At 38.3% G+C, this 14,889-nt stretch overlaps 2 protein-coding genes across 3 annotated transcripts in view; one reads left to right on the forward strand and one right to left on the reverse strand.

Moving 5' to 3' along the window:
- plxdc2b (plexin domain containing 2b) overlaps positions 1-6,575 on the forward strand; it is an 83,473-nt gene extending 76,898 nt beyond the window's left edge. Inside the window, exons 13-14 of the mRNA XM_014982910.2 lie at positions 947-1,113; positions 1,839-6,575. Of these exons, the coding sequence (XP_014838396.2) occupies positions 947-1,113; positions 1,839-1,958 (287 nt within the window). The 3' untranslated portion in view covers positions 1,959-6,575. The remainder of the gene's footprint in view (positions 1-946; positions 1,114-1,838) is intronic.
- A 1,382-nt stretch (positions 6,576-7,957) lies between these two features.
- On the reverse strand, positions 7,958-14,768 carry gimapl (GTPase, IMAP family member like). Of its 2 annotated transcripts, XM_014982911.2 has the most exons (3): positions 14,560-14,758; positions 9,942-10,703; positions 7,958-8,751 (listed from the first exon to the last, which is right to left on the reverse strand). In XM_014982911.2, the coding sequence occupies exons 1-3, from the start codon at positions 14,588-14,590 to the stop codon at positions 8,747-8,749; spliced, it is 798 nt and encodes a 265-aa protein (XP_014838397.1). In that variant the 5' UTR covers positions 14,591-14,758; the 3' UTR covers positions 7,958-8,746. The 2 variants fall into 2 exon arrangements, with proteins under 2 accessions (XP_014838397.1, XP_087857588.1); XM_088001462.1 differs by lacking the exon at positions 7,958-8,751 and having other exon boundaries at positions 9,934-10,703; positions 14,560-14,768.
- Between the last annotated feature and the right edge of the window lie 121 nt (positions 14,769-14,889).

A 14,889-nucleotide genomic window follows, 5' to 3' on the forward strand; every position in this document is an offset into this window, starting at 1 on the left:
AGGTGTCTTTTTTCCAGACAAACTGTTTATATACATACATGTATGTTATTAATATTTCTCAATGATTGAACTTAATGGATGCTCTGACCTATACAGTTATAGCGAGCGTTCTCACATGTTGGACAGGTTTGATTACCATTCTGTTATTCTGTGCGCTGGATATGAATGAGGCAGAGAGCCAGGGGAGAGCTTGGTGGGCTGACGAGCTCTATGCTGCCTTCAGCTGCTAATTAAAGACGGAGAGAAGCCTGGGGAGAGGTTGTCAGGGGGCACACAGAGGAAATAAAATGGATGCGACCTGAACCTGGTGTACATCTGCTGAATACATACGTTATAGCTTGCTTTCTCTGTTTCACTGCGAGTAAATGAGAACTGAGCTTATTCTCGTCCCCGAATGTTTTATTTTAGCTGAAAGATTGGGAAGAAATTGCAGGAGAAGCTGTTTTGTTCTCCTGAAAACGAGCCAAAAACGATAAAAAGAGATTGGTAGAGCTTTACAGGAATCTCTTTACATCTTTCAAAAGCACCATCACAACCTCTGCTGTGTCTAGTGGCAAGCATGAATCTTAAGTGATCCACACACCTGTCACTTCACCAATAGCTTGCAGGAAGAGAAAATTATCTTTTAAGTTTAAAGTTTAAAGCAGACCTTTCAAGGCCTGCAGAAGGACGGCAAATATAAAGCAATGAAAATGTAGGATACGATTTAAATTGCTCTTTCACACATGCATGCCTCAATAAACTCGTCTAAAGTGCCATCTCTGTTTTCAATATGGTAAATATATGAACTTCAGGGAATATTGAAACCATTTCAGTTGATAAATGGTGAGTGCCCCCTAGTGGCTACCAAGAGAGCTGCAATAAAATTTGAAAATGTTTTTAAATAAAATTTTTTTTTTTTTAAATGTAGCCTTTTGAAACGAATACAAATGGGTTTTCTTTTCAGTAATGCCAGCTGACAGCGCCGTCAACAGGGTGCCAGGCACACATCCTCTGCACACCGGTATGATCTTGGGCATCCTGCTGGTGATGCTCATCATGATTGCCGGCGTTCTGATCACGGTCTACATGTACCATCACCCAACCTCTGCTGCCAGCCTCTTCCTCATCGAGGTGAGTTGTAGCAGAAACATCAGGGTAAAAACTCTGGCTTGAGTTTTTACTGTCTGTTCATTATTTCTTAGTCGTTTCTGTCTGAGAAATAAACCAGACCTTTTTCAGACAAACTAATCACAGCTGACGTTGTTTTTGTTTTTTTTTGTTTTTTTCTCAAGCAGCATCAGAGGTTATCGACTTTGTACCAGGGTGATATCATAATACACAAATTAAATATCAGTCAAATAACTGCCAGGGAACATTGTAACTTTATTTCTGAGGCGGTGGTAATGTTTGGCCATCAGTTTGAGACCTTAACCTTAAGCATACTTGGGTTATTAAGCAGAACGATGATGCAAAACACTGAACCAAGGCGACGTTTAAATGGCTCCAAAAGAGAAAATTAATGTTTTGAAATGGCCTTAGTAAAAGTCAGGGTTTGAATTTAATGCTGTTACTGTGGCAGACTGTTGATGCATTGAAAGTCTTCAGTGTGACTGTATGAAGGTGGTTTTGAACACAGTTTATTTTCCATTATAGATTAAATCACTATTAGAAACTTCTTGTCGTATTACCTCAAGTTATTTTTGTCTCTTTAAAATATTTTAAACAATCTGAAACACACTTACGAGTGATAAATACAGAAGGAAATGCGTATGAGAGTAAATACTTTTTGACAGTAACCTTCAAACATTGTAGTTTTATCTTCCATCTTGACGTGTGTCCTCTCCACCCAACCGCAGAGACGCCCGAGCAGGTGGCCGGCCATGAAATTTCGCCGGGGTTCGGGTCATCCCGCGTACGCTGAGGTGGAGCCGGTGGGCCACGAGAAGGAGGGCTTCATCGAGTCAGAGCAGTGCTGAGGGAGGAGGTGAGGCATTCTCATCCCCCACCTGGTGCCTCCCTCTCAACCCATCCTGCTTCACCGGGAGCCTCTCACCCATAACCTCCAGGATCGACCTATCGGAGCTTTGGTAAAACTCTGAATTTGGCCCTTTAGAGCTAGATGAAACCCACTGAACAGCTCCTGTCGGTGAGGAACAGACTTGCTGGGGACAGGGGGGGATGGGACGGCACTGAGGCATCATCAATTCAGCTGGCATTGGTAAGGATTTCTGGCTGCTGGAGGGACTGGACTGACTGGGTTGTTTTTATCCAAGCAGGAAGCAGGGTGACCTATATAATATATATTTTCAGAACCAATACAGAGTAAGTGAACAGAGACTTCCACTTGATTGTCAGTGGTGTTATAAGCCTTTGTATATCCATCTGGTTTATACTAGTTTTCCTTTCTATTCCCTTTTTTTTTTTTTTTTTTTGCAATTATCAGTACGATAGGCTTGGCACATTTCTCTGTTGGTACTGCTTTTCAATACCACAGCAGATGTAATTGACTTTTCCACAGCCTGCTCTGCTGTGCGACATGACGTGAGCTGAACAGTCATTGAGATCAATCAGAGCCCTGAACACTCAGCTTCTTTTTTTATGGGTTAGTTTATGATGATCGGCTGGGGAAACTTTGTGTTTTGTTTTGTTTTGTTTTCATGGGTGATGGGAACATTTGTTTTGTGTTTTTTTTATATTCATTAAGGCCGTGCCCTTTTGTCCCTGACTAAAATTTGCACAGTTTTTTTTTTCTTTCATTTTCATGCACATTTTTAGATCTTGCAGATTTACAAGACAGGTGCTTGTGAGTGTGAATATATTTTCTGAAGTGTCAGTGATTTGTGTGTGTGAATACAGAGGAGTAGTTAACAGCACTGATGGGATATCTGCTTACTATGTGGGGTTTTATGCTTGAGCTGGCTCTGTACAGGTGACTTACATTCAGAGGGTCAGAGGATGTGCAGTCAGGTCTTTACATACAGTCATCATGATAATGTATGGCATACATTTTAAATTACTTCTAACCTTTTTCCAGATTGTACATACAACTCCATTCATTTAAAAAAAAAACAAAAAAAACAATTGGGCATAGAAATTTTAATCTTTTGTAGATTTTCTTTGATCCACGGTAATATTTGGTTAGCCACTTTCTGATCAGTAGGATTATTTAGTTTGAAAGCTTCATTCAATTCATTTAAGTCTTTGCCTAATTTCAATTTATTGTAGATTTTCTCGAATCCTCAGTCAAAATTATGCACAATCTTCCTCACTAATCTTTGATTAAATGTCCCATGGCAAGTTGCACCTAGATCACAGGCTTTTTGGTAGCTCTCACCAACATTGTGTTATGACACTGGCTTCATGTTTAGCCACTTGTCATAAGTGCAAAATACTCCACAAATTCTTAATCTGAGGGTTTGGGTTATCTTAAAGTTAATCTGCTTTATTTACTCCAAAATCATAGGTTCTATAAGGGATTATTGTTCATTGAAACACCTAATTGTGATGAAATTTAACCTTTAAAAGTCTAACTTCTGATTGGAAGTGAATGATAAGCCTTCATTTGACACAGTCAAATAGCACTTGTTTGAAATGGATTATCCTAAAATCTGAAATACCCAAGTTTGTGAAAATATGCATTTCCTCTTGTAGATCTTCAATAAGTTCTTTGTACTTTTCCAATGTTCTGAGCCTGTGTGGAGTGAGAAAATCCACATCAACATCCAGCTAAATTATGTTTAGAAAATTGTTAAAAATAATTACAATAATTAATGTGATGAATGTATGTAAACGTCTGGCCGTAACTATTTCTGAAAACAAATGTCACTGATTGGAGTTTTATTGAATTTAAAGGACTGTTTCCTTTTCTAGTTTCACAGCAGGAAATAACCAGTTCTGAACATAATAATGTATATACCAAACCAAAACATTTGCAGATTCAGGTAACTCATGGCAAACATTTATATTATAGCAGTGATGGTACTGAGAGACATTTTTTTTATTTTTTATGAGTGGCCTTTTTGTCCTCTACTTTTTTACTTAAATGTGAACACTGTTGTGTTTTTCTTGCTGTCACAGATCAATACGCAATCTAAACATTAATTTCTGCTGATTACACCAATGATTGTGGACTTATTGTTGAGGCAGACACTCAAGATTAGTATACTGAAATTCTAATTGCAAAACAAAAAAGTGCAATGTTCCATCTGTTCAGGACACAGAAAATGCATAAACTTTCCAGTTGTTTTGATGTTTATTTCTGCTCACACCACGTTGCCATCACATTGAAACCAAAGACTAATCAGAATGAGAGTGGGAACCATTTTCCCTCACAGCCTCCACACCTCACAACTCAGCTGCCATTAGCGGTAGCTTTGATGAAGTACTGTTACGATAGTCAGAAGCCATTTTCTGTTATTAAAAACTGTGTACAAAGTATTCTTTGAAAACAGTAAAAATTGTAAAACATGCTAAATCCTTCTCCTATGTCCTTAAATTATTAATAACTCTGAAGACATGTAAAAATTTCCAAATACATAGAAACTTTAAAACATTGTAAGGGTGAAATTAACAATAACTACAAAAACCAGCCAATAACGTTTTTAGTTTAGGCTGATACTAGAAGCTTCCTGGATAAAACGCAAAAATATAAATGTTATCTTTTTGTATCCAATGCTAACCAACTTTCTGATTTCAAGTAAGTTAACATAGAGATATTTTCTGTTAAAAGAATTTTAAAAATAGAACAAAGACAAAATTAGCAGTAGTTATGGAAGCTAGCTAACAGAGCTTTTTGTTTAGGCTAATGCTAGCTGTTGTTTGACATTAACACAGAAACTCATTTGGTAGTATCAAATGTTGTATGCCTTTATGATTTGAATTAGATGAATACCTTTCCTTTTTCTGAGATTTTATAGAGGTTCTACAGACAAAATTTGCTGTATGGATGTTAGCATGTAAACCTTTTAGCTTAGACTTTTGCTAGTAATTCTTAAATTAATCTCAGAAAATTCATCAACACCCCTACCAAAATGACACAATAATGTGTAAAATAATGTTATTTTGAACTACAAAAATATTTATTTTCCTAAATTAATATAATACTGTTTTAAGAAAATTGGTTTTCTATTGAAAACTGTATTGGTCACATTTAAATACCACAATAAAAACAGATGTTTCGAATGGCTTAATTGTGCAGAACACAGGATATTTATCCAAACAATTATAGGTCTATTTGGAAATTTGGAACCCACATTGGCACTTTCCAGTAGCCAATGCTCCAAGAAGAGCATCTCCCTATCCTTTTCAAACTTCTTCTGCTTAGAAGCTTTGCAGCTTCTTATAAAACTACCCTCAACTAATGTTTTGCAATCTGTTCTTACACTGTATGTTAAATCCACCAAAGGACATCCTTCAAATGTTTTAAGACTCTCAAAATGAGGTAGCCTTGAGACAAATAAAAAATAGTATCAGTGCAGCTGTAAACACTTTTTAATAACACTTTTTAAATTGTGTTGCCTCCACTAACATATCAATCTACCTTAAGTCTTTTAAAAACCAACTAAATGACAGAATAACATTCTGGGGTAGACCCCAGTTCATAATGATCAGAACTTACAACAGGACAAAATATTTCTTGGAGTTGCTTTTTAGAGCCTCCATATTCAGCCATACTTTTGGAGGACTGACATTTCTGTGAAAATAAAGAAACTGTGCCCCAAAGGAAGTTCAAAAACATTCATTAATGTTTTCAACTGCCAGTTCATAAAATTGCCAAATGCATCTACAGAAGTCACTATTCTCAAGAGCAAGAGCAGCTAAGGGAGAAGGCTTAGCATCAAAGCTAACAGTTTCTTTTTCTTTTTCCTTTCATCTTTACAATCAAAGTCATGCATAGAAATTCTGTACAAGCCCCAAAACTGGAAAACGCTGACTGTTTAAACTTGTGCACATAGTAATATGATATTGATCACTGAGGAAAGCCCACAACCCATATGCACAATAGTGTTAATGTAAAGGAGAACCCTGGAGGTTTAGGTAAGTGTAGCAGGTTCTCCATGCCTTCAGGTGTGTTTTAATACTGTTACAAGAGTTCCTCTGGAGAAACGGCTCCATACAAGTGCTTGTACGTTCCTGTTCTACTCTTTTCCCTGAAACTCCAAGTGTTTTATAGAAACAGTCAAAAGGGAGTTGGAGAGAGTGATTGAGACTGTGTGTGTAAACAGACTTTTACAGAGACCACAACACTTGATCTTGCAGAAACTGGAGCTTGTTTGGTTTCTTGTTGCTGGACTTGATAACTGGCTTTTACTTCCATCGTTATAAACATTATGTCTGACACATGAACTGAGTGGAGCTGAGGTATGGTACTGATGCTGTGTGCTACTTCCTCATGTGTTGGATTGAATGTTGACATATGACAAATATTCACAAAAAGAAAAGTTTATATATATTTTTTTCTGTGTTCCTGTTTCTTTTCATTATAACAATACATACATAGTACACAAAATCACTCAGTATCAGCTGTCTGTAATTTCTGTAACTACTGTTGTTTTGATTACATTTGAAATAAATAAAGTTGCTAAAAAAAAAAACTGTTTTTGCAGTTTGTCAGTCTGAACAATGCCGTAGACAATCTATAGTGTAGAACAAGATGGAGTCATCCTGAGTCAAATACTATCAAACGTCATCTCTGTGATCTGGTGTTTTAGCCCCATCTAGTGGTTAAATGACAGAATGCCAATGATATTAAGGCTTAAAACAATTTCTTTCCCCCTCCACTAACATATTTCTTTTTAAAACAAAACACACACAGTCATGTTTAAATTATTTTTCCTGGATGTAAAAGCAATAATGTAGATTTCAAGATTTTGCATGCTGATCTAGAAAAGGATGAAAAATAAATGTGGTCTTTGTGACCAACATAGAAACAAGCTACATTACGTGCCTCAAAACCATTTAGAACCCGACTCCTGTTGCATTGTTGGCTCTTGTTGCCGTTTAGGTAACGTCAGTTTGACTGATGTCATTTGAGGCACTGGATCTGTTTCCCATCTCAGATGTGTGTCCACAAATTTGTTTGTCAATGGCCCAAACAAGTGCTGAGCTCAGTTTCTTTGTAAAAGGCAGCTAACAGATGCGAACCAGCTGCTCCCAGAAACAGACTAACAGGACACAGAGATTTGCTGCAATAAACTGCTTGTAAAACAAAAAAAAAAAAAAACACTGTTAGTTCACCATCTGGCAGATTACTATATGTGGAAGACAAAAGGATTCCAGATTTCAGTCTGACTTCCCAAGGGCAACAAGTTATTGACATTTAACCACAGATGGAGGAGAAAGATGTTATTAAGATCCCATTTAGAGCAAACTGAATGGAATCAGTGCCACAGGGAGTGAGCCTGAGATAGACTGCAGACCTGAAGTCAGCTGTATGTCAATCTTCCAGTTTTCTATACGAGTTCTCAAACCTTTTTTTAAGTATAACTGCAGCAGTTTTCTACACGTTTACGGCAAATATTTCTACAGAAGTCTGGCGTTAAGTGTAAGCTCTGCACAAATCACCGAGTGCGGAGTGAGTGGATGGATTGTTGGACGAAGAGGAATGGATGCCAGACAGATTTCTGGATAGACGAAAGGATGGGTGAATGGATATCACGATGGACAGATAAACAAATGGACGTATGGATAGGTCGAACAGAGGTCAGATGTATGGAAAGAGACTGATGAAAGGATGGGTGGACATCAGTGGAAGAACAGAATATTAGATGGTCAGGCATAAGTGGATGGTCAGAGACAAAAGATGTTGGAGAGACGAATAGAATGATGGAAGAACAATGGGACCAAAAAATGGACTGACAAATTAATGGATGGATAATTGAAAGGATGAAAATGTATATTATAATAAATATAAATTTTGCTCGAGAATAAAAAAAAGAAAAACATCACACACACATGACCCCCCCCCCCCCAAAAATGCCTTGAAATCATTTATTTTGTCAGAAAGTAAAAGATATTTCATTTACAATAGAAAAAGAACATGCACAAAGTAACCGGAAATGTTAACATAATAACATGACAATTGGGATTTCAGAAGTTTAAAAAAAAAACAAAAAACGTACAAGTAGGCCACACTTTCCCCCCCCAAAAAAACTATGCCCCCCTCCCCTCTCTCATAATTTACTATAAACATCTGTTTAAAGTAAACACAAGCACTGCTTCAGGGCAACACTTTGCAGGGAAAAGTCAATAAATGCTCTGGTGCTTTACAGTTGTACACAGACAAGTGGAAGAAACATTGCAGCAAAACTAAACTATTCACATTTTGGTCACAAAAGAAGGGAATTGTCTGGAAAAAAAAAAATCCATCTGCTCCTCTACAGTAAATAATGGTGACAGTTTAGTAGTGCAATCCTGTTGTCAGTGTCGGCCATTTTGAGGAGTGCTCAGTTTGAAAATAACGACGGCCACTTTCTGAGTGTAACAGCCCGTGCTTCTTTGTTTAATAGTAAAACACCCACCTCCCTCTACTAAAAACATACACTACAGTTCATCCAAATAAAATACCAGGGTAAAAAAAATAATCATCTTTGGACGACGCGTTTGCTAAAAAGGCCTCAAAGAACATGCCTCGGTATTACTTTAAATATGATATATTCATACGTTTTTTTCATTCAGTTTCATTCAGTAACATTTTCTTTTTACAGTTATGCCGTTTTCTATGTGTCTCGGTCAGAAGTCGATTCCATCAGCACGCAGGCTCTCGTTAATCTAGAACCAAACAGAGAAAAAAGGAGTTAAACTTCACTTAACTTGATGTCTATATGCATTCTTATAAACCGCTGTCATTATATTAGCTTTGTGGAATACAGAAAATCCACAATAAAGTTAAATGTGTTCACCACATTACTGTTTTTTATTTTTTTTTATCTGTTCTCCCCAAAATAAAACAAAAATGGATAATTGTAATTTGCATCCAAATTGGCATTTGGCTTCTACATTAAGAGCTTTAAATTCAGCATCAAAAAGAAAGTTGTTTTACTCTGCAATGAGACAATTTTTAATACATATATTTCAAGTGTTAAAAACTGCAACACAATTAATTGTTTTTGTTCAATTTGACCTGGAACCTTTGATTTGTGTTTCTGGTACATTCGTACATCAGATGCACAAGCGGCATCCAAAAACAACAATGATGGACGACAAAAACTACTTCTCTTGGCCCACTGCGGGTTAATTTTTAAAAAGCGATCCAGTCTGAAGCTGGAAACAGAACAGCAGCACCGTCTCAATGAAACACAGCTTCCATAGTTCACATATCTAAAGAAGTATTTTTTCAAAGAAGTTCTAGGAGTGATCAGGGGTTCCCGAAACGTGATGGCTGAATAACCAAAATTACAAATTAAAAACAAAGGGTCTTTTTAAATAGGAAATATTTCTTATTCTGCCTATATATCGTTTTTGATTAAAATGCGATTAATTACAAATTAATTGAATTATATACTATACTGGAGTCCCAACACTATTTCTGACCCAAACACAATACTGTGATTGTACAAGAACCTGGGGAAATGTGAGTTAACAGTGGATAAAAGGGTGAACTCTGAATAAAGAAGCTGATTGTAGTCGGTGTGGCATGAAAGTCGTGTTTAACGTGATCCACTCCCAGAGAGAGAAAGAGGCAGGTGTGACTCATCAGTTTTCCTCACCCTCTTTTGGTCACATGACGACTTTAAGCAAAACAGTAAAACTAGACGGCTATAATAAAAAAAAAAAGAAAAGGAAAAAAAATCACAGAGTGGAACGCTGGAGGATTTTTAGTTGTCTGTGGATCCATTTGTTGTACAAACAAGCAGTTGGGAGTGGCACCATAAAAATAAAATTACTAAATCTAACATCTTAGCCTGTATTACGGACTGATTCTGTGTGACCTAATGAAACAACATGAAATCATTACTCACTGCAGGTCTGCTCTGCCTCCGAGGCCTTTGAGAGGTTCAGTCCAGAGTTCTGTTTGGGTCGGGCTCCCAGCTCCTGCGCCGGCCTGGCCGGATTCTGGTTCACATCCAAAGGTTTCTCTTTCACCTCTAAACTGTAGTGGCCCCCTTCCTCTGCCACCATCTTCTCAACCTTCTTCATTAGCTTTCCCACCTGGGGATTGTCCCCGAAGATGCTGTTGTTAATAAGTATGAGCCTCTTCTTACACTTCCTCAACACCCACTGCAGATCTTTGCCCTCCCTGTGAATGTATCTCTCCAGGGTGATCTTCTTCAATACCTGCGCCCAAGTGAACACCACGATGGTGTGATTCCACACGTGCTCCCCAAAGAGGCTCACGTTCTCCTCGATGCGTGCGCGGTCGACCTCCGTGAACATGCCCACGGGGATGATCAGCAGGAAGGCGTGAGGACCCGGAGGGCAAAGAGAGGCGCCCCTGACCAGCTCCTGTTTATAGGAGGCCGGGGTGTCCTGCGCGGAGAACCAGCCGGGAGTGTCCACCACCACCACCTGGCGGCCATCTACCTCCGTCTCCCTGGTGACGCAGAACTCGGCCGCTCGCTCCAGGTGGAACTCCTCTCTGCCTAGGATGGTGTTGGCCGTCAGGCTCTTCCCCGGCCACCTCCATCCCAACACCACCAGGCGGATTTCAGGCAGAAATGGCGGGTCTTTGGCCGGAGCTGCTGTCTCTTGGGTGTTTTTCTCTGGACCAGAAGCATCTTTGGCTGCAATCAGAGAGGTTACACAAGTTAGTGTGAGCGGGCAACATCTAATAACCAAGGAAGGACTTTAGTAAGTAGTCATATTTAAACAACATGACTCCTTTCTGCAATAGTGTCATATGAACTAGAAATTGGTTTCTAGTTCATTCAAAAATGTGCAGTGTATTATCACTATTAAGGAAGATAGGTGTAAAAGAAAATCCTCATATCTCATATAAAAACATTATGGTTTAGCATTTACACGAAATTTAGACACCAGTCTACCACCCGGGAGACCGGGGTTCGAATCCGGGCTGGGGCGAGTTACAACAGTGCAATTGTGCAATTGAGCTATGCAGTGTGGGTCCTTAGGCAAGACCCTTGGAGCTATATAGCCTACCTCATACCATGAGAGACATTGATACGCATAACATGCCGGCTCAGACGTCGCCCGGCGAAACAAGGTCTGCGTCAGGTGCTGGGGAACCAGAGCACCTTGATGAAAAATGGGCTACTGGAACAAGACGGAAATGGGCGAGAGACGAAAACATGGATCTGTTGGAATGCTACTACTCAAGTAACCCTAGTCAGAGGGGTTACATGCAAAGACTGAGGGTGGAATGGTTACTTCGACACCCACAGTCTACAATGACTGCCAAACAACTAGTAGCTCAGTGTTCCAACATCCGCAAACGGCAATTGCTATCACAACTTGAGATTGACGAGGTACAACACAAATGCTACGGCAAAAGGGAGGAGCCCAAAGATAAGGTCAGGGGGGAGTTAACTACTCCCCACCCCGAGACTGGGTATGCAGCCCCAGTAATGAACGAACTATCAAAGCTGAACGAATCGTGGCCCGAATGAACACCAGCAATTACAACGGCTGAGTGAAGTACCATCAGAAAGTCTCATTCAAGATGTGAATGCAGCATTGAGAACAATCCCTACCAACACCATAACAGAAACCAATGAGCTGATATACAACTCAGCATCAGTGATCCTTGAAATGACACAAGGTACACAAGAGAGAATTCTCCACCCAAACTCAATGGCAAGAACAAGATCCGTGCAAACAGCTATGCCTTACCAGTAATCAGATACCCTGCCGGAATAATTAGCTGGCCAATGGAAGAGATAAAGGCCACGGACGTTAAGACTAACCATGCATGGAGGGTTCCACCCCAAATCCAGCACCCTGAGACAGTCCAGCACATAACAGCAGGGTGCAAGATGCTGGCAGGGAAAGCATACATGGAACGACATAACCAAGTGGCGGGCATAGTGTACAGGAACATCTGTGCCGAATATGGCACAAACAGACAAGATGGTAATGGCGAACCAACCGGACATTGTGGTGGTGGATAAAGAACAGAGGAAAGCCTGGAGAAGGCCTGGAAGGTGAAGACCACAGTGGTGCCTGTGGTCATAGGGGCCCTCGGGGCAGTCACCCCCAAACTGGAGCAGTGGCTCAAACTGGAGAAGGCCTGGAAGGTGAAGACCACAGTGGTGCCTGTGGTCATAGGGGCCCTCGGGGCAGTCACCCCCAAACTGGAGCAGTGGCTCAAACAGATCCCAGGAACAACATCAGACATCTCAGTCCAGAAATGTGCAGTTCTAGGCACAGCCAAGATACTGCGCAGAACCCTCAAGCTCCCAGGCCTCTGGTAGAGGACCCGAGCTCAGAGGATGAAAGAGACCACCCGCGGAGGGTGAGAAGGGAATTTTTTATTTTTTTTTTATATATATAAATAACAATTGCCATATTCCTACTTCTGTCATAATATTACAATAGCTATTATAGTTATGTTCCATTAAACACCAGCTAAATTTAGAATAACTTGAGTCAGGAATAACTAGCTAATATTAGCTGTATAATTGGGTCATGTTCTCTGGTAGATACCCTAGCTTAGCATTTTTTCAGTTTACTAATAATATTTCAATAACAAAGCTCCAACTTGGGAAGGGCAGCCAAGCTTTCTAAATATATTTTATGATTTCTAAATAAAATATCCTATATACAATCCTCCTTGAAAAATGAAATTGTGATAAAAATTAAATAACTGAAAGTGAAATTTGTTTCTTACTGACTAATTGAACTGAAATTAATCAGCTGGCCAAAAACAACATCAGTTGTTGGCCAGCTGGATGGGCATTAACCTTTACAAAGAAAATCAAAATGACTTATAATCAATATCACTTTCAGAAAATTCAGCAAAATTACTGTAGTTAGATCTTTTTTTCTGAAATAATTCAATATGGAAAGATGCATTAAGACTCTTTACATAATACAACTACAAGTGTAAATGTGGATGGTATTTGTCCTGTTTAACTCTGACAATAAATATGAAAATAGGTTTATTAAAAAATGATTAGCAATTGTCTGTTTTGGGTTTGTTACCTAATGAAATTTACATATTCTTAATAGAACCCAATGGGTTTAAGTTTAGTGCAAGTTGACTTTTATTACACAGTAATTGGGTTTTATGTCAGCAAAAGACCACATCTTAAAGTGAAACTGTTTCCCCAATCTCCTGCATCTAAAGATGCACCAATCTGGTGATCTATAGTCAAAGTAAATTCCCACTTTTCTTGACTGCTTCTCATTTTTTCAAGAGAAAAAAGTGATGCAGCTTATTTGATACCTGAAGTAGTTTTTAATTCAACAAATGGAAAACTACAAGATTATGTCACTAGATCCATCAAAGAATATCTACAGATTTATTGTATTTTTTTGTTGTTGTTTTAAAGATAAAATGAAAAATACAAAGAAAAATCTGATGTCTCAGTATCTCTAATCAGCAGCACTAATCAAAAGAAAACCAGCAGATTTAAATCTCTAACGGATTAGTTAATGAATGTTTACTACTACAGCCAAATCTGTACGAATCTAAAAAGCAAGCCTTGGTTTTGCTTTTTCGTACTTTTAAAGACATCAAACTCTGTAGTCACAATTCTGGAGTTTATTCTGGCTATACGTTGGGTAAAAAGTTCACAACAAACTATTCTGTAAACAAATAAACAAATATGAGAAAACCAAACAAATAACACCCAGAGAGGAACATGTATCAGTCAGGTTACTCTGCAATAGCATAAGCAAATAATACAGATATAAGTCATGACCTTTATTCAAATGATAATTTATGTGATACTACTTAAAATGTAAATAGTTTTTATTTTATTATTGCTTCTATCATTACTGTAGTCAAAGCACTTTGGTCTTTAGCTTAAAGAGGAAAGAACACATAATATAAATTGTTGTGACTTTTATTTAAGGGCATTTTTCACAATAGGGAAATTCCCATTAGTTTCAAGGTTATTCCTATTTCCTCTCCCCTAAAAGAAAGACTCCTTAAAGGCCCGATTTCCTGGTAATATATCTGAAACTTATTTTATTTCAGAATATATGAAGACTTGTTGTAGGAGTTTTAAATTAAGACCCTTTAGTAACTTGTTTTTCAAAATTGTATTACCAAGAAAGAACTTAATACTATAACGGTCTCCTATACGAAAATCTATATAAATATCCAAATATGAAATGATTCAATATATATTGTGTAAAATCCTCGATAAATTGCATACATTTTGCTATCTAAATATGACTTTGTTGTTGAAATGTTTGCCTAGTGAACCACTTTATAACATCAAAGAAGTTAATTATTCATGAACACAAGCTATTTGGTTCTAAGGTTGAAATATAAACTCGAAACAAAGTATCCGATGTTTATAACAATAGGAAATAAGACGTGTCCAAGTTCTGTTCGTTTCTTTAGTTTAAAACTGTCTGCTAACTTTAATGCTAATTTTACTAACCGCGGTGACGATAAATAATTATTTTTAAAGTTCATAAATCAACCGGATGGAGCCTGCTTTGCCTCACCTTCTGTCTCTTTCGGTGTATTGTCGGCCATCGTCAGTTTTATCTCGGGATAAAGTCTTCTTTAGGGGGGTTAATTCACTTCGTGCGCCTCGGTCTTCGAAGAACTTCCTCCTGATGATGACCCAAGTTACCGGAAAAAGCGTAACGTCACCGCTACTTCCGGTAAACCCTTTCAGAGTTAAAGCAGGACAAAAGGAGACCGGAAGTAAAAGGAAAAAACTGCTCAAACGTGGATGTTACAGACGATGCACATTTTTATTTGGCATCCTTTGTAAAACATATATATATATATATTTATTTATTTATTTTTTTTTAAATAAACAAATATAA

This window comes from Poecilia mexicana, unplaced genomic scaffold (assembly GCF_051168715.1).
Source record: "Poecilia mexicana isolate PSO_F unplaced genomic scaffold, ASM5116871v1 scaffold_20, whole genome shotgun sequence".
NCBI lineage: Eukaryota > Metazoa > Chordata > Actinopteri > Cyprinodontiformes > Poeciliidae > Poecilia > Poecilia mexicana.